The sequence below is a fragment of the Calliphora vicina genome, chromosome 4, assembly GCF_958450345.1.
Source record: "Calliphora vicina chromosome 4, idCalVici1.1, whole genome shotgun sequence".
Lineage (NCBI taxonomy): Eukaryota > Metazoa > Arthropoda > Insecta > Diptera > Calliphoridae > Calliphora > Calliphora vicina.
Window position 1 is genome coordinate 101,168,943 of NC_088783.1, and position 24,699 is coordinate 101,193,641.

A 24,699-nucleotide genomic window follows, 5' to 3' on the forward strand; every position below is an offset into this window, starting at 1 on the left:
TCCCACAGGGTTTCTGGATATAGCTTGGTACAACCGGTGAGGTTGATAATATTTTACGTAATCGGTTAGTCTCAGAGGATCCTTCCACGCCGCTACAGAAGTCCCTCCAGGCTTTCCTTTTCGCGTTCCTCGTAAGGTTCTTAAAGTGATTCACTGAGGACTTATATGCCGGCCAGTTACCCAGCCTCTTTGCCTCGTTGAACATTCTACGACACGTCCTTCTGGCGTGTGCAATCTCAGGATTCCACCAGGGAGGCTTATTCCTACCCCTGCAGATATTCGGCTTACAGGCCAAATTAGTAGCCGTTTGGAACGCTTCTGTACGTGTCTCAACCGCTACCTCAATATCCTCCCTACTTTGGTAGAGACCGAGAGAGTGCATCAGTCTGCATCTCCGAATTGGTCTTCCTCCTATTTAGAATGATATTATCACTCCTATAAATTACACTAATATTGAAATCAATATATAGATGATCGGAAAAAGAGCAGTCGCCGGAGACAGCCCAATTATTAATCATACTGTGGTGCTCAGTACTCACAAGTGTTAAGTCTAGTACCTCACTTCTGTTTGAAACAATGAAGGTAGGTTCTGAACCTATATTAACTACTTCCAAACTACTATTAAGTATGAAGCTAAAAAGACTCTCACCTCTTGTGTTGGTGTCGCTGCTACCCCATATAATGTGGTGCGAGTTAGCGTCAGCACAGATGACCAAAGGTATCCTGGACTCGTTCGCCTTTTTCACAGCACTACGGGCAGCATCATTTGGCGGATGCTCTCCGTTGTCATGCGCCATATAGCTGGATATCAACCATAACAAACAACCTTCATTAGTTTCCCATGAGACTGCTACTGTATCTTCATTGCTGTAATCAGACAGAATGAAGATATTCAAAGAGCTTTTAGCCAGTATACAGAATCTAATTTTACCTGCGCCTTTAGCGAAGTAGAGCTTATAGCCCTTCAGACATAGTCCACAGATGCGATCCTGATGGATCCAAGGTTCCTGGACCATGACTAGCTCCTCCCCGTTCTGAGCGATTCGGAGGAGCAGTGCAGCGGATGCTGCCTTAGAGTGGTGAAGGTTTATCTGAGTCACCCTCACCATGCTCCATTTTTACAATGGTGACGTCGGCGTCCTTCTGGTCAGAATTCAGGAGGGCGTCCTCAGCGGCGTCATTGCAATCCATGCCCTCTTCCGAGAGCATGGGCTTGACATCGCCTGAGGAGGTATCGCTTTTGTTGTCGCTACGGTAGACACGCAGGATGATCGTACCAAAACCATAGTAGAAATTCCCTTGTGCCTTCCTTAGCGGCCCCAAGAGTCCTTATTCAGGACAACGATCGCCTTTCTTGAAGACCCATCAGCGTCCGTAACCTTAACAACTTTCCAGTCTTGAGTTGGATTAGATGGCTCAGCTGGTATTTTAGCTATTGATCTAGGCTTTCGGGGTATCTCACTCACAGATACCACCTCAAGCCTAGATCCCGGCCATACCTCGCCCAATGATGCGACAGCAGTCTTTAGTAGCAACGCTGAGCGTTCATCTACGCAAGACATCAGTTTAACGTGACCCTGGTACCAACCAGCATCATCGCATTGAGGAGGAGTGCCTGGGTTCTCTTTGAGAACTTTCCAGAACACCCCTACCAGTTTTTGCTTCACCATATCCCAATTCAATTGAGATATGAATCCGTCATCGACACTCCGATCGATAACCGCCCTGACGAGGTTGTCTTTAACAATCTTGGGCCTTTTAGGTCCCGGTTGCTGGCTCTTGGTCACTGCGTCCTCCTCTGAACGTTGCCGTTTAGGCCCCGCTGAAGAATCAGCAGAAGGAGGAACGGTCTTGAGACCAGCAATGTAGGCTTTCGCCCAAGAAAGCGAAGCCTGTTGCACCTTAGTGAGATCCTCGACTTGTTTACAGCCAAGTGCCTCAATAAAGCGATAGGCGGAACGCCTGGTGGTAGCAGCCCTTCTAGCAGGGTTTTTATGCCTGGGATTTGTTTCAGAGCCGGAATTGGCCAGTGGTGAATGGTCTTCAGGACAGGAGGATTCCTTCACAAGACCTGAACGCACAATTGGCATATGGGAAGCCTCCGTGAGGGGCGACTTAGTCGCTTCCCCCTTAGAGGCACCCGAAACAGGGGGTTTAGCCGCATTGGCGGAGGTACTTGGAGAGAAGTCCAGAGGTACCACGCCGCTTAGGTCACTACCACCTATTGCCTTGGAATTTTTACAATCAGCTAACCTGGGTGTACCAGATTGAACCTAAACCCAAGGCGTATTTAACAAGGTGACAGCAGTGGCGAATTGAAATAAATACAGGCGTATTCACTTATTTTTTATATATAGAGTTTGACATACGGGCGAATATTTTTTATATGTGTAGTTTGACATTTGTGCGTGCTATTTCTGTAATCAGCTGTGCTGCCGATGGCACCTTATTAAATGCACCTTGCCTAAACCTGTGTAATACACAAGGGCCCATAATCATAGTCAAAAATAAAGTACATTTTAAGAGAATTAAACTCGACTTTACTTAAGAGTGGACTTTAGGTCTATCATAGACAAGTTAAAGTATACTTCTGACGCTGAAGTCGACTCTAAATATAAAACTAGCTGAAGTTGTTTTTAACTCATTTAACAACAGCATCAGCTGTTCTTCGCCGAGTAAAAAAGTTCGTCACAAAGTAAAAAAATTTTAAGTTACAAGATATTGGTAGAGATTTTGCAATTATTGAACAGTTATCAATAAAATTAGTACCAAAATATCGTAATTATGATATTAATCTTATCTTTACCATTTTTCCACAACAAACTACTTTCATTAGATGTCCCGGTTACTTTTATTGTTTACGTTTTTTGGATTTTTTTTTGTATGTCAGCTGTTCAGCGTTGCCACTTGTCTGTTTTTTGTTGTATATTGTATGAAAACATTTTCTACATTTGCGGTGGCACCCAGTTAAAGTCGGTTCAATTTAAAACATACTTTAATTTTGACTATGGTTGCAAATTAATAAAAAGCAGGTTTTTTTTAAAGTTGTTTTTAAAAAGAACCGACTTTAGTGTTTGACTATGATTATGGGCCAAGGCAAAGTATACCAAGTAGTCCAACTCTCAATTTTTTCAAATTACTTTCTCACATATACGGGTACCGTGTGAGCTCAGAGAAATGTAAACAAATGAAATGTCTTGAAATTTTAACTTTTAATTTTTGATAAAATAACGTTCTATTACACATTATTACTTTAACATATATAATTTTATATTTTTTTTAAACACTTTTAGCACACTTTCATTGTTAAAAAGTTTATATTTTGCACAAATCAAGAAAAAAATATTTTTGGAAATTCTGACACGTAATTTTTTGTTATTGTAGAATTTAAACTATAGGACAGAGTTACAATTTTTGGTATTAAAAATTCATACAAATTCAAATTTAGAACATATTTATAAAACTCTGTTGCCTGTAGAAAATTTAAAAGTTACCAAAACATGTGTAATTTTGTTACTCACACATGTTTAGAGTTAGGTACTTTTTTACTAACACATGTATAGAGTTAGGTACTGTTGTCAAAGAGTTGGACTACTTGTTATACTTTGGGCCAAGGTATATTAATTATAAGGTAGTGTTATCAGAACAGCTGATCGTTTTTTGCTACTATGTTCATTTTTCGCCGTGGTGCAGAATCAATGTCAAACTTTGTTTACATTTTGTAAATGTCAAACTTTGTTTTATTGTTAAATTCGTTTATGTTTTAAAACCAATAATAATACTACACGAAATTAGTTTTATTTTTAAAAACATCAAATTAAATTACAAACCGATTCAAATTTATAAACATTTTTTGTTTAACAAAAATTCGCTTTGATTTATTTGTCAGCTGTTTTTGGCATTTTTCCCTGACAGCCAATTCGCCTTCAAGTGCAGGCACAATGTCAAACTACATATAAAAAAATATAACCAATTCGCTCGGTATTCTGAATTCGGCACAGCCGAATATAGCTATTTTATTTCTGTTCAATTTTATTAACTAAATTGGAAATTTTTGTTTAATTTTCCAAAAAAAATATGGTCACCTAATTAATTTTCGGTTATAAAAAAAATTATATTTTGACAAGTTTAATTTATTATTACATCTATAGTATACTTAACTCCCCTCAGTTTACACAAAAACATATTTGTACGGACATCCGGCGCCTGCTGACTACGTTGGACGATAAAAATGTAAGTTTTGAAAATGTTTTTATTCTTATCAACCATTTATCTTTTTGTAAACACACTATAATTTTATAAGTGTAATCAAGGCGTATTTAACAAGGTGACAGCAGTGGCGAATTGAAATAAATACAGGCGAATTCACTTATTTTTTATATATAGAGTTTGACATACGGACGTAAGGGCGAATATTTTTTATATATGTAGTTTGACATTTGTGCGTGCTAATTCTATAATCAGCTGTGCTGCCGATGGCACCTTATTAAATGCACCTTGAGTGTAATATTAGTATAAATTCAAATTTATATTAATCAGCTGGTTTTAATAGAAAAAATAACAAAAGAAAATGTCAAAATGGTTGTGGTTTGAAAAGAGGGACAAATATATTTCACACTCGTTGCCTATTAAAAATTGTATTTTTATCTCACTCTGCAAATCACAACCATTGAAAACTTTTTTGACAACTGTCATTTGTTGCATATCTGTAATAATCTGTGACACATATATTTAATATTTTGAAATTGTCAATTGTTACAATTTGGTTTCAATAATCATTTTCTACTAATTAACACATTAATGGCGACCAAAAATTTTAATTTTATTAAAAATAGATTAATAATTGTTTAAATTTATTATATAATTTATATTAATTATCGCTTATTTAAATAATATAAATAAAATTATCCTTTTTGTTATGATTTCGAATATGAAATTTTGAATTATTATCTTAATTACGAAAGGTGAAGTTGAGGTATGGGTCAATTAGGGTAGTTCATTATACCCTACACCACCATAGTGGGGAGGGTATTATGCGTTTGTGCAGATGTTTGTAACGCCCAAAAATATTAGTCTAACATCCACCTTAAAGTATACCGATCGACTTAGAATCACTTTCTGAGTCGATTAAACGATGTCCGCCTGGCTGGCTGTCCATGTAAACCTTATGCGCAGAGTACAGGTCGCAATTTTGAAGATATTTCGATGAAATTTGGTACATATTATTTTTTCGGCTCAACGACCAAGCCTATTGAAACTGGCTAAAATCGGTCCACTATATCACCTAGCCCCCATACAAATGTCCTCCCGAAATTGGACTTTATCGGTCATAAATGTTTAATTTATATATGTATCTCCACAAATTCCGCTCCAAATAAGTTTTATATACACAAAATTCATGTCACCAAATTTTGTTACGATAGGTCCATAATTAGTCATAGCTCCCATATAGACCAGCTTCCGAAAATCACTTTAATGTGCATAAATCGCTTAAAAATGTTGGTATACACACAAAATTCAACATACTTAACTTTAATATAGACATAAATCACACGACCTAATTTCATGGTGATCGGTCCATAATTGGTCATAGCCCCCATCACTCAAAAATATAAATTATTGAAATTTTAAAAGAAAAATGTTTTTGCTCTTTTACTTAGTGTAGGGTATTATATGGTCGGGCTTGAACTACATCTAGATGCTGAGGGCCTCTGAATCTTTTATGTTTCCTTTTTTACTTTTGTTTTATTTTCTGTTACCGTGGAAGTAATTATGCATTGTCTCATATGATGATCAATTCCCGGTTAGACATTATCGGGGCTTGGGTTCGCAGCAGAAAATTTATTTAAAATAAAGGCATATAAATTTACAGTTACATTTTTTTAAAAAAACTTAATAAATTACCTTTAATCTCGTTTATAAAATGATAACATATGTTGTTTCATTTAAAAGTTGTGGTCGCTTTAATCCGTCCCGATTTAAAGTGACCACTACTTAGAAATACCTGGGAAGTGATACTATTTTTCTGGTAGGTGATATCTAGTATAACAAGAATCTGTTTTTGAAATTTGACAAACACCCCCAAAATTTTACCCAATTATGGGTAAAATCTTGAGTTATGGTAAATTTCATGAACATCTACCAGAAAAAATGGAACACTTCACAGGTTTTTTTTTTGTCGCATATTGTTATTTATGAAAACAAATGGGTCTATTATTTTTGAGTCTGTGACATAAACTAATAAACATTTATTTTAAATAACGTTTGTATGTCCATACAATATGTATACATATATGAAAGCAAACATTTATCTACAATAAATTCCTTTTAAAGTCAACGCATTAAGTTCTGCCAAATTGCGGGATTTAGTTTCCTCATCATCGTTTTTATGCGTAGAGAAGTGCTCTCGGACTACTTTAACTGTGGGAAATCTTAGAGGGCACAATTCGCACTGATATACATTATCTCCTAAATGAATTCTTAAATGTTTGGTTAATTCATTCGATTGACAGTATGCCTTCTCACAATAACTGCATTTATATGGTTTTTCACCAGTATGAATTCTAACGTGGCGTTGCAGTTTCTCATTCGTTATGAAACTAGAACATAAAAAGGGTAATTTATTCACATACATAAACAAAATTATCAATATCTTACCGTTTATCACAATATTCACAAGAAAATGGCCGATCATTAGTGTGATACATTTTATGTTTTTTCAATAGAAATGGTTTTGGAAATCCACGACCGCAAATATCGCAAATATGTGTTCTTGGCCTCGCTTTATGAACATCGTAGTGAGACGCCAAATCAGTTTTTGTAGGAAATGATTTTGGACAATCCGGACAGTTAAAAAGCTTTTCATTAAGATGTCGGAATGAATGTTGTTTTAAACTGCCGGATGATGTAAAGGATTTTCCACATTCTGAACATAAAAATGGTCTTTCGCCTTTAAATATATGGAAATTATTATAGAAATCAAGTATGCATACAAATTTACAATATATACTATACCACTGTGTGTACGCAGATGATCTTTTAGCATATAGCCTTGTGAAAATGCTAAAAAGAAATAAAGGTTGTATTTAAAATCAAACATTTAAATAAAAAAAAATTACTTATGGTAAATTTCAAACAAAATATTTACATATGTACATATATTTGTAATTACCTCTATCACAAACATTACACACAAATTTCGGTTCCTCATTATCTCGTTTGGTGTGCATTTCTTGATGCTTTTTTAGCGATAATTTTGATTTCAATTTTCTTTTGCATCTGTCACAGGGATAAATGGGCTCCACGGTAATTTGTTCTTTACCTGATGCGGAGATTTGTGTGACAAACTCCTCGTAGTCTTCATCATCATCATCATCCTTAACATCTTCATCATCGTCATATAATAATGATTCAAATACGTCATCATCAACTTCTTCTCTTTTGAGAATTTTAGATTTATCAGTTTTGTTAGATTTTCTTATGAGTTATAAACAAAAAAAAATAAATTTTTATTATTGACGAGGTATTTTTTTTTTCTTATAGTAACAATCGTGAAACATTATTACATAAATGTTATTGTTTATACAGTTTTTTAAAGATAAATTCCGCCAAAATTTATATCCCAATTTTTAAACAATAAATTTTAAAATATAAACACAAAAACTACTAATTTCAAAAAATTCTTAATTTATTCCTTGATTCCTTACTTCTTTCATATCATGTTTATTGATAAAAAAAACACATTTGGCCACGGTAGTCATAACTCAATTTATTTGTTATTGAAAGTGAGTACCATATACTCCAACTAGATATATTACTTACCCCCATGGTTATGCCATAACTAATAGTTATACTGTTGGTTAAAATTATTTTTGTATGAAACTATTAGTTAAAACATAACCAGACTTCGTGTTACTGGGGGTTAGAGCCAAAAACCTAATGAAGTTTAATTTTTACTAAAATTTCCATTGTTTTTGGAGTGAGAGATTTCTTGTACTGAATGTCAAACATAATGTGTTCGACAATAGAGAATTATACATACAGATCTAGCATGTATTTTTTTTTGTTGCAAGAGTTAGGTTTTTGAAAATTACGTCTCGTCTCTATGTTACTCTTTGGATTCTACAATATTATTATTATTTATGTATAGGTTTTTTACTTGATTAACCCCGATTTTCACGATATCTGGTTATTGTTTAACCCATGGCAGAACTAACAAGGCTCGATTATTAGAAATTATGTTCTCAATTAAAATTTCCGATACATTCACACTAAAGAAAATTGAAAATACAAACGTCAATATTATTTACAATATTACCCGCACAAATTATACAGATATGAATCAGCTGGTTTTAATAGAAAAAATAACAAAAGAAAATGTCAAAATGGTTGTGGTTTGCCTATTGAAAATTTTATTTTTATCTCACTCTGCAAATCACAACCATTGTAAACTTGTTTGACGATGTCATTTGTTGCATATCTGTAATAATCTGTGATTACCCCTTTATTCATAATCAATTTATAAAAGGTTTATAAAACAGAATTTCACTACAAAATTGTTTTATAAACTTGTGATAAATTTAAAAATTGATTATGAATAAGGCCTTTAGTGTTTATTTTATTTATTTCGATAATATTAAATTTATATACATTTGTCGTAGAAGGTAAAGAGTTTAGGGCTAATGCTCCTTATCTATTTAATAATAAGCTATGAATTATAATATATATGTATGTATGTACATATGATTTATTATTTGAATTGAAGGAGAAAAATGTTCAAAAACCTATTTGAAACAAATAAAGATAAAAACAAGTAATAGAGCTATATTCGGCTGAGCCGAATCTTTATACCCTTCACCAAATTATACTTAAAAATTTTTTTTTAAATTTTTTGGAATTTTTTTTTTTAATTTTTAAAAAAAAATTTTGGTTTTTAAATTTTTTTTTTGGTGAAAAAAAAAATTCGAGTTAAAAAATATTTTTTTCGATTTTGTCCATTGTAGGTCTATATTACTGACTTAGTAATCCATATTTAGGTAAAAAATCGAGGTTGTTCTGGTTTTTTCCTCATATCTCAGCCATTTGTGGACCGATTTTACTGATTTTAAATAGGAAACTTCTGAAAGCATGTCGACAGAATTGAAGATTTGGATCCCGAAGATATCTGGGGTCTTCAGAAAATTGATTTCAACAGACAGACGGACATGGCTTAATCGACTCCGCTATCTATAAGGATCCAGAATATATATACTATATAGGGTCGGAAAATTATATTGTGGAAATTTCAAACGGAATGACAAACTTATATATACCGTTCTCACGAAGGTGAAGGGTATAAAAAAAAGCCTTGAGTGTTTGTAAATATTCTGTTGGGCACTTATTTTTGTCCAAAACTTGTGATATGTCCAGCAGATAAAAGTTTGGAGTGATGCATGTGGTGAATTGTGGAAGCAATATAAAATTTAATTTTATTTTGATTCGTTGTATTTTGACATAACAAGGTAACTAATTGACGACTCCTCCAAATGTTGTTTTTAACTAAAGTTATATTGTTTGTTAAAACCATTTTTGTATGACCACTGTCAGTATAACTTTAGGTTAAAAAATAACTAGATATTGTTAATCAATTAAAAAAATATCATAAATCTACAATATAATAATAATAAAAATTTAAACCCATTTAAAAAGAAACAACGTTGTTTGGAGTTACACTTCTCTTTACTTTTTTTATTAAATAAGAAAAATAGAGTGCCGTAATTTAAATAAATATAATTTTGTTGTCATTAACTAAAAAATATGTTTATATTTGTAGTTTATTGGTAAAAATACATTTTACAGACATGCATAGAAAAAAGATTCAACATAAATAATATGATTTGATTTCTTAAATAATATGAGTTTTTTCATATTTTTGTTTTCAAATAAAATCTGAAAGACTTGTATATCGTCACCTAAAATGCAAAATAACGTAACATCACTTTTCATAAGTTTATAGGAGAAGCAAAAAACGATATAAAATGAAAACTACTTGAGATATTGAAACAAAATTTTCAAATTGGAATTACAATGACTCCAGAAATATATTATATGAAAAAAAATAATTTTTTCAAAGCACACTTTAAGATATGTGGCTTACGTTTTTTTGAATTGTTATTTTCTGAAACAAAAAACGTATCATCAATATAAATTTTTATGAAAAAATAAAAACTTAAATAAAAATATTTTTTTTTTTTATTTTAAATAAAAGCAGTTTATTACAAACTGTGTATAGTTTGTAATATGACATCATAATATATGCAGTATTTCCTTTTTTAAATCTCTATTATTTATTATAATGAACTATATAACAGGGGAGTATAGCGTAAGAAAACGATGTGAATTGAGCTGAATCTAATTTGTCTAGGTTAAAAAATTAAGAGTTAAATATTTTATACCCAATATTTTACTGAGATCCTGATTTTAAAATTTAGTTAGTCCGTTTTAGCTTATTAATATGCATCGTTTCAGAGGTAAGCATATAAAATATTCAGCGTAATGCTTTTCCTCAGGACATACCGAGGCTGAAATAGATTATCAGTATAACATCGTTGCGATATTGACCAAGATTATCACAACATACTGTTTACAAAGTTTGATAATTCCTTTAAAATCGGTTAGATCGAAAAAAGTGATAATAAAATGATGTACAAACGAAGTATAGGGTGAGTTAAAGTTTGTCAATGTTGACAGTTGTAGAGCTTTTCGTTATAAAGCAAATATGATAATAAAAAATCCTATTGATTTCACTAAGTTATCTCTTTTTTTCTAAAAACATTATTTTATATCTAATAAACTCCAAACCAACATGAACAACTTTTTCTTATGTTCTAGCTGTTGGTTAATACTACCAATACAATGCCATTCAATAAAATCATTCTGTTTCAAAGTTACACAATTTATTTTGTATTGTTTCGATTAAGTTAATTCTTGGCCTAAAATAACGCCATTACCAATTACGGCTTGAGCCTAAGGAAGAGTCTCGTCCAGGAACTGCCACATCGATCTATACCTTCGTATAGGAAGCCGGAATTCACGAACTCAACTCCTCATTCCCACGACAGCCGGTTCTACGTACCGGAATGACCCGAGTTCACTCGGCCAAGGGCTGTCAACTTAGCAAACACTGCACGAATGCTACCACATTCATTCGTTTTGGTTATGCGAAAACTTCGAGAAACCGTAAAGCAGTACAGTTAGACGACGCCAACCATTGACCAATGCGTGTGAAACGCAATCCATCGAAGACAGCGAAAAAATTCAGACCGAGTTCTTCCTCCACTCAGAGCTGAATTACGAATGAAGTTACACAATTTTCACATATACAAAGTATTTTTATTTTATTTGATTTTTAATTCTTAAAAATAAAAGTAAACAATAGCAAATTGGATCATCAAATGCACAATACATTCAAGTTTGCGAGTCTAAATTGTCCCGAAAACTTCTAAGAGTTGTGCAAATAAATTTCCATACAATTTTTGACAGTTCATTTGCGAGAATGTAAAAATGCCCAAATTGTATAGTTAGCGAGTCATTTGAGATAACAAATCTTTTTAAATTAAAACAAGTAAGAGAGAGTAAGAGGCTGTGCCGAATCTTATATACCCTTCACCAAAATATACTTTAAAATAAAAATTTTAAATATTTTTAGGTAAACAAAATTTAATTTGTTTTCCAGTTTTTTCGAAATTTTTTTTAATTTTTTTAAAATTTTTTTTTTAATTTTAAAAAATTTATGGTGTTATATACGTCGTTGCACATGTCTTTGAAATATCTATCATTAGATATCCATATTGTCTATATTAATGATTTAGTAATCCAGATATGGGTAAAAAATAGGTCAAAAATCCAGGTTGTCCTGGTTTTTTCCTTATATCTCAGCCATTTGTGGACCGATTTTAAATAACAACCGAGCCGGAAGAATTTCGGAGTTATTGATGTATCATTCGTGTATGTAAGTTATTTGGGGGCTTCAGAAAGTTGATTTCAACACACAGACGGACATGTCTATATCGACTCCGCTATCTATAACGATTCAGAATATATATACTTTGTGGGGTCGCAAATGAAAAATGTAGAAATTACAAACGAAATGACAAACTTTATATACCCTTGCCACTCATGGTGAAGGGTATAAAAATTATTGCGTTACATTGACGGAATTTGTTGTATGAGCTTTCAAATCCAAAAAGAAATATGTATGTAATAAATTAAAATGCCGTTTTTTCTGAAGAATGCTATTAAAATAAATTTTAATTCCAGCATTTCAAATGTTTGATAAAAGATTGAAAAAAAATGATATGATTTTTTTCAAATAAAATTAAGGATGGAATAAAATTATTACAATTTTTATTTACATACATATGTACTAGGGACTGAAAATCGATTTTAAGGGTAATCTCAACATTAAATCGTAATTATAATCGCACATTAAATACAGCGATTACGATTAAAAAACTTATTTTAACTTAAAACAAAATTAAAATATGTTCCAAACTATTTTAAAATACATATAAAATTAACTTTTCTAATAAGCGGGAAACTGAATTCGTATGTTTTATTATTTAAATTAAAATGATTGGATTTAAAATAAAACCTAAACAAAAATTTTAACAATTATTTTTCTCGTAATACAAATAGAAATTTTAAGTTCTAGAGGAATTATTACGATAACATTTTTTTTGGGACATTTTGGAATAAAAACCTCACCAACAAAAAAAAAATTTTTTAAAGTCAAAATTTTCTCAAATTTTTATTACTTTTATTATTTTTTCTTCTATTTTTTTTTTTTACTTATATTTCAAAAATGCCACAATCCCTTAGGCCAAAATTAGCAGGACTACAACTAAATCAATTTTTATAAATTTTAAATATAGATTCGAGCCAGGTTAATATATTTATAAAAAAATATGTGCGTTTTGTGGTTGAACTTTTTTGATAACAAAAAAAAAAAGTGATACAATTTTTTTAAATAACTTTCAATGGTCTGTCTATTCGACTTTGCTAGGGCCATTTTGATATTTGCGAAAAATATATATATACATATGAATATAGATTATACAAATACATCCATTATTATGTATTCTTAAATTTCAATATTATGTATTTTCAATATTAGGTCGAGATTTTGTTATTTTTGTTTGGTACGGATACACGATTTTTGAAAACAATGTTGTGGAGGTACATAAATTTGTTGTAATTTTTGTATTTATACTATTGAAGTGGAACAAAACATTTGGTAATTGTATAATGTTCGAATTTTTAATATTTGCTTTTGTTTACGCACTAAATACAATAAAATATTTTAAACAAAGTATAACAAGTAGTCCAACTCTCTATTTTTTAAAATTACTCTCTCACATATACGTGTACTGTGTAAATTCAACACCCTTGTGAGAGAATTATACACATCAAAAGCAAGGTTGCCAATTTAGCCATTTTCCGGCTAGATCTAGCGATTTAATTTTCATTTAGCCATAAAAAAATGGCTAGATTTAATCTAGCCGGAAGATTTAGCCATTTTATTCTGTCCTAGCCTTTTTTATTTTGAACTTTTCTTGAAATTTTTTAAAAAATATACCAATATTTTTAATCAAATGACAAAGAAATAGTCTTTTTTAAAAAAAAATCTTACACACAGGCTGTGAAATTATTTCCAAAGCAAACACATCAGTCATATTCAAAAATCAATTTTGCATTTATTTAATGGATCCAATTTTGTTTATAAGTGCCCAGAAATTTGTTTAATTTATCAAAAAGGAACCAATTTATATTGATATTACAATTATTTAATCTGCTAAGAAATGTAATATTTTATATACTAGTAAAGTCGATCTCACTAAATAAAAAGACAATATTTATGAATTTGTATTCAGTGATTTTGGGTTTTAGCCATTTCTAGCCATTTTTAATTCTAAATCTAGCCATTTTCTGAGCTGAAGAGTTGGCAACCTTGATCAAAAGTCTCGAGATTTTAACTATAAATTGTCGAATAAATATAGTTTGATACACGTAAATTCACTCACACACACTATTTTATAATTTTTTTCAACACATTTAGCACTTTTTCTTTTCCGAATCACGTCCATTTCGCACAAACTAAAAAATATTTTTTTTTATTAATTTTGACGTTTTATTTTGTTTGTGGTAGGTTTAAAATATAGAACAGAGTTTCAATTTTTGGTATTGAAAATAGAACAAAATTTAAATAAATTAAAATTTAAACTTTTTTATAGAACTCTGTGTGTCTGGTGAAAATTAAAAAGGAACCAACACATGTACATTTTTGTTACTAACACATATTTAGACTTAGGTACTTTTTCACTAACACATGTATAGAGTTAGGTACTGCTGTCAAAGAGTTGGACTACTTGTTATACTTTGATTTTAAATATGGAAAATGTTATACATATTTACACAATACAAATAGATTGAATTAAGTACTCTGGTAGTGAGGGCATTGCAATCTTAACTCCAAATATATTATTTGTAGCACTTTTCGCAGTTGGCAATTAATTGCAAGTGCTTATTTAAAAAATACTCCTTTCATTTCCAATGTATTCAATTCCGCCAAATTTCGGCTTTTAGTTTCTTCATCGTCATTTTTGTGAGTTGAAAAATGGACGCGTAAAATTTTTACTGTTTTAAAACGTAACGGACACATTTCGCATTGATAGACGTTCTCCCCTAAATGAGCTCGTAAATGTTTTATTAATTCACTCGATTGACAGTAGGCATTTTTACAGTAATTGCATTTATATGGTTTCTCGCCGGTATGAATTCGAGTATGGCGTTTTAATTTTTCATTTGTGACGAAACTAAAAAAAATATTGAGGTTAAAATACATAGATAATTAAACATTTGATTCAAGGCGTTACCGTTTTTCACAAAATTCACAGGCGAATGGTCTGTCATTGTTATGATACATTTTGTGTTTTTTCAATAGGAAAGGCTTGTGAAAGCCACGTCCGCAAATGTCACAGATGTGCTTCTTTGGCTTCGCTTTATGTATTATATGATGGGAGACCAAATCTGTTTTGGTAGTAAACGAGCGGGGACAGTCAGGACATTGAAAGTTTTTTTCGTTTAGATGACGGAATGAATGTTCTTTCAAACCTCCAGCTGTTGTATATCCTTTCCCACATTCCGAACATAAAAATACCTTTTCACCTTTAAAATAATAAGCCAGTGATATCACAAATTAAAAATAAGAAATTTATTGTGACTTACCACTATGTGTGCGCATATGATCTTTTAGCTCAGATTTGTCACCGAATACTGAAATGAATGTTGCAAAAAAAAAAAATTAAAACGTAAATAATATTTTTTTTTAAATTTGTTTAATTATCATTATTTACCTTGTTTGCATATGGAACAATTATATGTTTGTTCTTTATTTTCGTGCATTTCTTGGTGTTTTATAAATGATAATTCTGTTTTCAGTTTTCTTTTGCATTTATCACAAGGATAAAACTGTTGTTGGCCATCGATTTGTTTTTCCTTTACGGATTTCTTTTTTCTTGCTGCTGGTTTATGTTGGTTATCGCTGTTCATCGTTGCATTTTGTTCGTCTTTCAATTTATCATCACCGATCGGCTCTGTTTTTGAATGTTTTGTTTTTTTAGTTTTACTTTAAATAATGAGAAATTAAGTAAAATAGTTTTGCTTTTTTAAAACTTTCCATCACATGTTATTAACTAAACAAGATTTGACAAATTTTTAGAAACTAAAATCAATTTAAACACTGAGTTCTCAAGACTAAAAATGACTTTATGTATTATGTGTGTCTGTCGAAATTGTCTGACTAACGTAGAAACTGCTACGTTTTGGCTACAAAAAGGCTTTATCACTGTTTGCAATGTCCCTAATCTAGCAATAGCCATATCCAGATTTTACTAACGAATATCATGTAAGCTATAATAGTGCATGTATTATTCTGTTGCCTTTGTACTTATAGTGTCTCTCATAAGTATACGAATTTTGTTTTTTAGCATTAAACAAATTATTTTATGATCTAACAATAGTTACAGAAGGAATTTTTAAATTGTAGGAATACCATATTATTGTTGTTTTAATTATTTTACAAAATAAAAAAATTAGTAACATACAAATATTTAGCACTTCCAAGAAACAGCGAAAAAATCCTATAAAAGGTCGCCACTGGTACCTCACAAAAGTATACGAATTTTTTGTTTAAATTTCCGTTTAACATGTGAGTACGTGTTTTATTATTATCCATTGGATTACTAGGTTTGAATTATACAATATTTAGTAAAATTTGCTTAATTTTGTTATTCTTTCTTAGTGTAGGGAACGCACACGGGTATTGTTGAGTATATACTGTGCTAGTTGAAAAAACTGTCAAACGGGGCACCCTGTGGATTAAACTAATTCGGGTACGCTGAATTCAGTGGTGCTAACCGTTTTTTTTTAGGATAGCTCGTATTTTTGAGATATACCTTTAAGAAAGGCTTAACACGATTAGTGATTTGAAATCACGTGGCTTTCAGAACAGGCCTCTATATATGGGTTTTCATGTTAGCTAATAATAGCAAATGTAGAAATAGTTAAACTATCGCACGTATCGGCAAGTCGGTAATATAAATTAAACAGAGGGAAGGTCCAACAGCACTTCTATGTGGACCGCCAGCTCTAATCTCTAATCTTATAGTCTCTTGTCGCATAATCGTTGAACTTAATTCTGTCTAAATTGAAAATGGTTTAAGTCACTCAATACTCAGGCATTGCTTTACGGTAATTTAAAAATTATTTCTATGTTTGATATACAATTCAAATGAAACCGCCGTGAAATCATAAAATAGTTCAAAACTAATAATGCAGCGGTGTGAAATTTTTTCGAAATTATACATAGTAATATGTTAAATCTTGACATAATTGTTTATTTTACAGCGATTGAAGCAGCGCGCTCCGGATTAAGTAAGTTTATAATAAATCATAATCTTGCATCTATATACATATATAAAAATGAAATGTTCCATGTATGTAATGGCATCACGTGAGAACGGCTGGAGCGATTTGGCTATTTTTTTTTTATTCGATTCGAAATTTTCTGGAGATGGTTTGTAAAGAAAAAAAAAATTCAAAAATTCCGGGTAAAACTCTGATTTTTTTGAGTCCAGTCAACTGTAATAAAAAAGCTCCCTAACAGGCCTACCTAAACAAAAGCGTAAGGCGGAACGTTTTTTTCCGCTTAGCTTTAACGCTGAAATGTCATACCTAAATAAAAGCGTCAACGCTACTTCAAACAAAAAAAACAAATTTATTAAAAAAAATAAATATAACAACCCGGATTATTTAAACAATAAAGTACATTACAATATAGGTGTTTCTGATTTTTGTTTTATAATTTGTAAATAACAATTTTATAAAAAAAAACTAAATATTAATGCTTAAAAAATGATTTTGTATGTACATATGTGTTTATATTTATTGTGTTTTGCAACTAACTTTACTATTAAACGCGCTGTCAAAATCGGATTTTCCAATTGCAAAGCGTTGCCGCCGCGTTATTTCGGTATGCTGCATACAAATTGTATGGGCATGAGAAATTTTGACAACTAGAAAACGATTGCCGCTTTTGTTTAGGTATACGTGTAAAGTATGCAGTACAAATTTAGATATTTTATTTGCAAATAAATAAGAACAGGCAGGTGAAGAACTAACATTAGTAAATGCTACGGGCGAAGCCGGGGCGGTCAACTAGTTATTCCCTACACCACCATAGTGGGGAGGGTGTAATGCGTTTGTGCAGATGTTTGTAACGCCCAAAAATATTAGTCTAACACCAACCTTAAAGTATACCGATCGACTTAGAATCACTCTCTGAGACGATTAAACGATGTCCGTCCGTCTGGTCGGCTGGCTGGCTGTCCATGTAAACCTTATGCGCAGAGTACAGGTCGCAATTTTGAAGATATTTCCATGAAATTTAGTACATATTATTTTTTTCGGATCAATGACCAAGCCTATTGAAACTGGCTGAAATCGGTCCATTATTTCACCTAGCCCCCATACAAATATCCTCCCGAAATTGGATTTTATCGGTCATAAATGTTTAATTTATATATGTATCTCCACAAATTACACTCCAAATAAGTTTTATATACACAAAATTCATGTCACCAAATTTTGTTACGATCGGTCCATAATTAGTCATAGCTCCCATATAGACCAGCTTCCGAAAATCACTTTAACGTGCATAAATCGCTTAAAAATGTTGGTATACACACAAAATTCAACATACTTAACTTTAATATAGACATAAATCACACGACCTAATTTCATGGTGATCGGTCCATAATTGGTCATAGCCCCCATCACTCAAAAATATAAATTATTGAAATTGTAAAAGAAAAATGTTTTTGCTCTTTTACTTAGTGTAGGGTATTATATGGTCGGGCTTGACCGACCATACTTTCTTACTTGTTTTTAAATAAATCCCGGAGGTTTTTTTAAAACATACTTTAAAATCATTATAAAACTTGAAAAATATATGCCAAAAATTCATTTGATGCAAATCAACGCTAAATATTAAATTAATAAATTTTTGTAAAATTTTCAATTTCAAAAAAATCGACAATTTTTCAAAAAATTATAAATTCATAAATGTTAAAAAATCTGTAATTTTACAAAATATTATAAATTTTTCTAAAAATCAGCTATTTAAAAAAAAAATAATTTTTTCTTGAAAAATAAATGCCAAAAATTCATTTGATGAAAATCAACGCTTAAATATTAAATTCTAAATAATTGTTCCAAAAATTTAAAAAAAAAAATCAAAACTTTTTGTTATACATATTTATTTTCCAAAGTCATTATTTTCAGTAAATGTAATTTTAAAACGAATTATTAAATCATAGTTTATTTAAGACTGTTTGAACCAAAGAGTTTCCGCTCTATGTCTATTCTTTATGGTTTGAACAATGTATATATTAGGGTTCCTAATTTCCCGGACTTTTTTCTTTCCCGGGAGGAAATTAAAAAATCGTTTCGTTCCCGGGAATTCCCGGGAATTTTTTAACACTAAATTAAACCAAAAACCAGAAAATTTTTTTCAAATTAATTGATTTATAATTTCACCAGGGTTTTAAATGAAGTATAAAATAACTATATTTGGTTGTACGATGTTGGTCCAGCCTTTATAAGGGTTTCTAGTAGTTTTAATCAATATAAAATTAATATATTCTTTGTTTAATTAAAAAACATAAGAATTTAAATCTCTAAAACATGCGTAGTTAGAGAAATTATTAAATCTGATTGTAGATAAACAAATTTGAACCACTATTATTGTTATTATTTTCTCTAAATATGAATAATAATCATTGAATATCCCTAAAAGTTGTTATGTTAGGCATCTTAATAATTTCTTTAAGAACAAAAAACTTTAAATTTGTTTCATTCTTAACAACCAAATTTTTCTGCTGTGGCTTGAGTTGAGTGAACAAAAAATTCGGTTATTTCAACAGTAATACTTCTTAGCCAACAGACTATCTGTTGCTAGAACCGAAAAAATCTATGGATATAATAGAATTATTCAATTCGCAACAAATTTGGCCATCGAAACGTATCTGAATATTGTAACTTTTAGATGAAAACTTATGAAGAAATTCCCGAAAATTCCCGACAAACATTTCCCGAAAATTAACAAAAAAATATTCCCGGGAATTCCCGGGAAATTTTTCCCGTTTAGGAACCCTAGTATATATACATATATTTGTATCTATAAATAAAAATAAGATTGTTTATTCATATACATACTATAGATATGTGCTAAAATCTATAAATTACTTGTATCTTGGAATTATTTTACACGTTCGAAATAAAAAATAAATGTCTATACATTTTTGAGCTTTGAGTATTTTAAGATATTTAAAAATAATAGCAAATCGTTGGCTTAATATAAAAAGGAGGTTTATATTCCGATAGAGGATTCGCAGATAAAATTTCTTTTGTCATTATTTTCACTTGCAAAGTTGTAACCACATAAAGAGAATAACCAAAAAAATACATATGTAAACAGCTTAATTTATATAAGGTACGAAATAAATCCTTTCTACATTAAACCATTGATTGATATACTATACTTTATGCAATATCTATTACATTAAAATCTTATTTAAAAAACATTCCTTTCATTTCCAATGCATTAAGTTCTGCCAAGTTTCGTGCTTTTGTCTCCTCGTCGTCATTTTTGTGCGTTGCAAAGTGGCTACGTAAAAGTTTTACAGTTTTTAATTTAATTGGACACAATTCGCATTGATAGACGTTATCGCCCAAGTGCGATCGCAAATGCTTCATTAATTCGCTGGATTGACAATATGTTCTTGCACAATAGTTGCACTTGTATGGTTTCTCACCGGTATGAATGCGTGTATGTCGTTTTACTTTTTCGTGTGTAACAAAACTATAAATTGCAATAATTAATATGAGATTATGAAATCGAATACAAATTTTAGTTTTTTTTTAGTTTTTACCTTTTATCGCAATATTCACAGGCAAATGGTCTCTCATTGTTGTGATACATCTTGTGCTGTTTCAGCAAATATGGCTTGTAAAATCCACGACCACAAACGTCGCAAATGTGATTTCTTGGCTTGGCCTTATGGATATCATAATGAGACAACATATCAGTTTTGGTAGGGAACGATCTGGGACAGTCAGGACAAGGAAACAGTTTTTCCTCTAAATGACGCAGTGAATGTTGCTTTAAACTTCCCGACGATGTAAACCCTTTGCCACATTCGGAACACAGAAAGGATCGCTCCCCTAATAATATAATTCAGTAATTTAAGTCTATAGATTTCGTAAATTAGTAGTGACTCTTACCAATATGAGTTCTTTGATGTTCCCTCAATACAGAACCATAATAGAATGCTAAAAGTTAATACAACAATTAGTAGTTACAATTACAAGCATAATCATTTATTATGTGTTACCTTTATTGCAAATGTTACATACATATCTGCGTTCTTCTTTGTCTCTTTGATCATGCCGTCCTTCGTGTCTTAATAATGACGATTTTGATTTTAATATTTTCTTGCATCGTTTGCACGGAAAAAGTCCTTTAGTATTAATTTCGTTTGTCATTGCAGATCTTTTTGGTGTCCTGGATTTAAATTGATCACCATCACCATTATCATCATCGTTTTTTTCATCCACACAAAAAACGTTGAATATTTCATCACCAACCAGTTCATTTTTGCGTTTTTTACTTTTTTTCAATTTACTTTAAATAATGAAAAATAAAGTAAAATTTTTTTTTGAACTTTTTTCAACTTTATTTCACAAAGAAAAAAATTTATATAATCAGAACGCGGGAAGATATTTTTTTCGCTTTTATTAAATTGAGAATTAATTCTCAGCTTACATACATATAATGTATTATTAGTAAACTTAACATTATTAACAAAATATTCAATTTCATTTTCGCTATTTTGCCAGTCAAAAAATTATAAACATTTTATAAACGAACAAAAAATCAATTCCATGCCTTTAATGTGACATGTTGAATTTTTTAATTTTTAAATGTATCACTGATATATAGCCTTTTCGTGATAGAAAATTTTGAATACAAAAAATCATGCTCATTACCCTGCGGACAAATTGATAAGTACAGACTCAATTACAATTTCAGAGATTTTGTGCGAGATGTAACTAAATATAATATAAAACTCAAATAATTACAACACTCATTAACCAAATTAATCTCAACCATATACTTCAATACAATAACATTAGACGGATCTAAGCAATTAATTTTTTGCAAATATTTTGCCACTAAGTAAATTTTATTGATTTCAATGTAAAAAAATTGTAATGTATACGCAATTATCGCTGTTAAATGTTATAAAAAACAGAAATTGGTTTATAAATGTTTAAGTTATTACAAATTCCCCTGACCATTAACGTGCTTCAGACTACTTAAATAGGAAATGTAGGAATAAATAGTATAAGCTTTGAGAAAATCATATTCGGAATATCAAAAAATTATTTTTTCACAAAATCCCCAGAATTAAATTCGTACACACGACAAAACTATAAATGGTATTGACCTAACATGCTACAATTGTACTTTTTTTAGTACATTTTGGACTCAGTTGGTAATACCACGAGTCATTTGGTACAATTTTAAAATAATCCAATTAATATTTCCGAAAATAATATTTCTATAGAATAAATTTTGCCACAAATCAAGATCATGGCAACATCTTGTATTTTAGTTATTTTTAGTTTTGATAGATCTCTTAGTTTTTGAGTTATGGGGCAAGTTTAATTTGTATATTTAAATATGGAAGCAAAAAACACCAAAAAAAGTACACATATATGCAGAAAGAAGTATGGATATCAATAGAATAAATCTAAATTGAATCTTTAAGTTAATTTGATTGCAATAAAAAATTTAGTTACAAATTAAAAAAAAACATGAAAAATATTTTTGCCATCAACAGAAAGACAAACCGATGGAAATTGATAGAGGATCTTTAAGTTTCATAAGAATCCGAAATAAATACATATAAGTTATGGGGTCTACAACCAATATTCGATGTGTAGTGGAAAAAAATAAATTTTTTGTTAAGTTTCAATGTTATTTAATAAATATTAAAAATGGTACCGTGAAGGTCTTTTTAGACCTTCACTTTATAAAGTTGATATAAAATCCCTGCCCTCAGATATCCTCAATAAATCCTATAAAATGTCCTTTTAATAGTTATTTAACAAAAATTTTAACTGAAACTGGTCATACCTTGGAATTGGTATACTAGGAAAAAATCTCTAATTTGAGTATAACCGGTAAAATAACTTAAAAAATTTTGTTCTTTGGATTATAATTTTTTTGTTTCAAAAAATCAAAAATTTGTCAAAAACCATACCATACATTATTTTTTTAAGAAATAAATTTTTAAAATAATTTGCAATTTCCATTTTACAAAATTTAGAAATTCTCTTATTTTTTGACACATCTCAAAACATTACATTATATTCAAATAAACAGCATTACTTCATATTCATCATATTCTTTTTATAATTTGTTAAAAATTTACAAAAATATATAATACAAATAATGCAAATAAAAGAGAAAGAATGGTAACAGTTATTAAGATCAACCACAATTGAAATTGTTTGCCTCTCACAAAGCAATAAACTAATAATAAAGGTCATGTCAAACTATGTAAGCAAAAATTATTTTATAACTGTTATTTTGAGTGATTTATTTTTTATCACGAAATGTAAATCACAATTTTGGTATTTTGATGATGTGGACGAGTTATTTATTTGGTATCTGATTTAAAGTAAACAAACTTATTACAATTTTCACAAAGCATAGGTACAATTTGTTTCACATGTCGTATTGAAATGGTCTGAGATACATTGTTTGCGAATATGTTATAACTTTAGCATTATTTAAACCATTCTTTCCTTTTATATATTATTTTAAATTAAAATGTAAAATTAATTACTTAAAGGCAATACTTTTATCCTAATATTTAGCAGAGGAAAGAAATCTAAGGAATATTGGAGCACTGTAATGTACATGCAAGTACAATTCCTGCTTAAATTATGTATGTAGTATTCAACATTTTAATTACCTTGGCATCTTTTTTTCTTCCCAATCTGCATCACTATTATCATCATCAAATACTAAATCGATACTCCAATCACTGCAGCTTTCAATGAACTCTTCTTTTGCTTCAGCTGCTCTATTAATTTCATCTTCCATGATCATTTCTTCATCGGTATGCATAGAGTTTTCCTCAATGAAAGAATCTTCAAATTCAGTCTTGAAGACATCTTCCTGGCCTTCCGACACATTGAATGGTTGATTAATGATATCCCCCTCCTCTAACATTTTATAGTATTTCTGTTCATTGTTTAAGCAATTTTGTTGAAAGTTATAGATTTCTTTGATTTTTTCCGAACACTCCAAGCACAAATTTTTCGGCAATTGGTCATTTTCATCAATTTTCAATTGTGGTACAGTGATTTTAATCAGCTCCATTAAATTAAGTTTTTCTTTGGCTTCTTGCGGCACCGTAAAAATGGACACCATTTGTGTCATTTTCATTTTTACTTTATTCCTGCTTGTTTCGTTAAGCATGCATGTACGACACATATTTTCAAAAGATAATGCCATTTTTCATTAATTTATTATTTTTAAACCAATTATTAGCTTTTTAAACAATTACAAATTAGTTTTTCTTTCCTGAAACTAACAAAGTAGAAAATTTTTCTTGACGTTTGGTTCGGAAAAATATTGTTTTATGAGTGCTGCCAGATTTAAAATATATTTACACTTTTAAAAGAGGGAACTAACATTTACGGGATGAAACAAAGTATATTTATAAATACTAGGATCACCTGGTGGTCAAAATTCGACCACTAATAACAAAATTGTACAGTTACTTTGAGTATACGCAAAAATATTTTTCACGTTTGTGTACAAATACATGTGTATTTAGATCAGTGATGTTCATCCCATACAACAATTGTTTAAAAAATTTAAACACATTTGTTACGCTCTTTTAAAGAGCGTAATAAATGTCTCATTTTTTCAGAAATTCAATAAGCATTGTTGTTGGTTGGTTTTTGGATGAAGCATAGCAAACACACGCGTTTCAATTACAATTGAACACAAAAAAACAAAGT

At 30.4% G+C, this 24,699-nt stretch overlaps 1 protein-coding gene across 1 annotated transcript in view; it reads right to left on the reverse strand.

The window, feature by feature from the left end:
- LOC135958614 (uncharacterized) overlaps window positions 1–24,307 on the reverse strand; it is a 32,248-nt gene extending 7,941 nt beyond the window's left edge. Inside the window, exons 1-7 of the mRNA XM_065509511.1 lie at window positions 23,643–24,307; window positions 7,172–7,476; window positions 7,015–7,062; window positions 6,658–6,949; window positions 6,311–6,599; window positions 1,363–2,273; window positions 650–867 (exon numbers count right to left, since the gene is read on the reverse strand). Coding sequence (XP_065365583.1) covers window positions 650–867; window positions 1,363–2,273; window positions 6,311–6,599; window positions 6,658–6,949; window positions 7,015–7,062; window positions 7,172–7,476; window positions 23,643–24,187 — 2,608 coding nt within the window. The 5' untranslated portion in view covers window positions 24,188–24,307. The remainder of the gene's footprint in view (window positions 1–649; window positions 868–1,362; window positions 2,274–6,310; window positions 6,600–6,657; window positions 6,950–7,014; window positions 7,063–7,171; window positions 7,477–23,642) is intronic.
- Window positions 24,308–24,699: the final 392 nt, after the last annotated feature.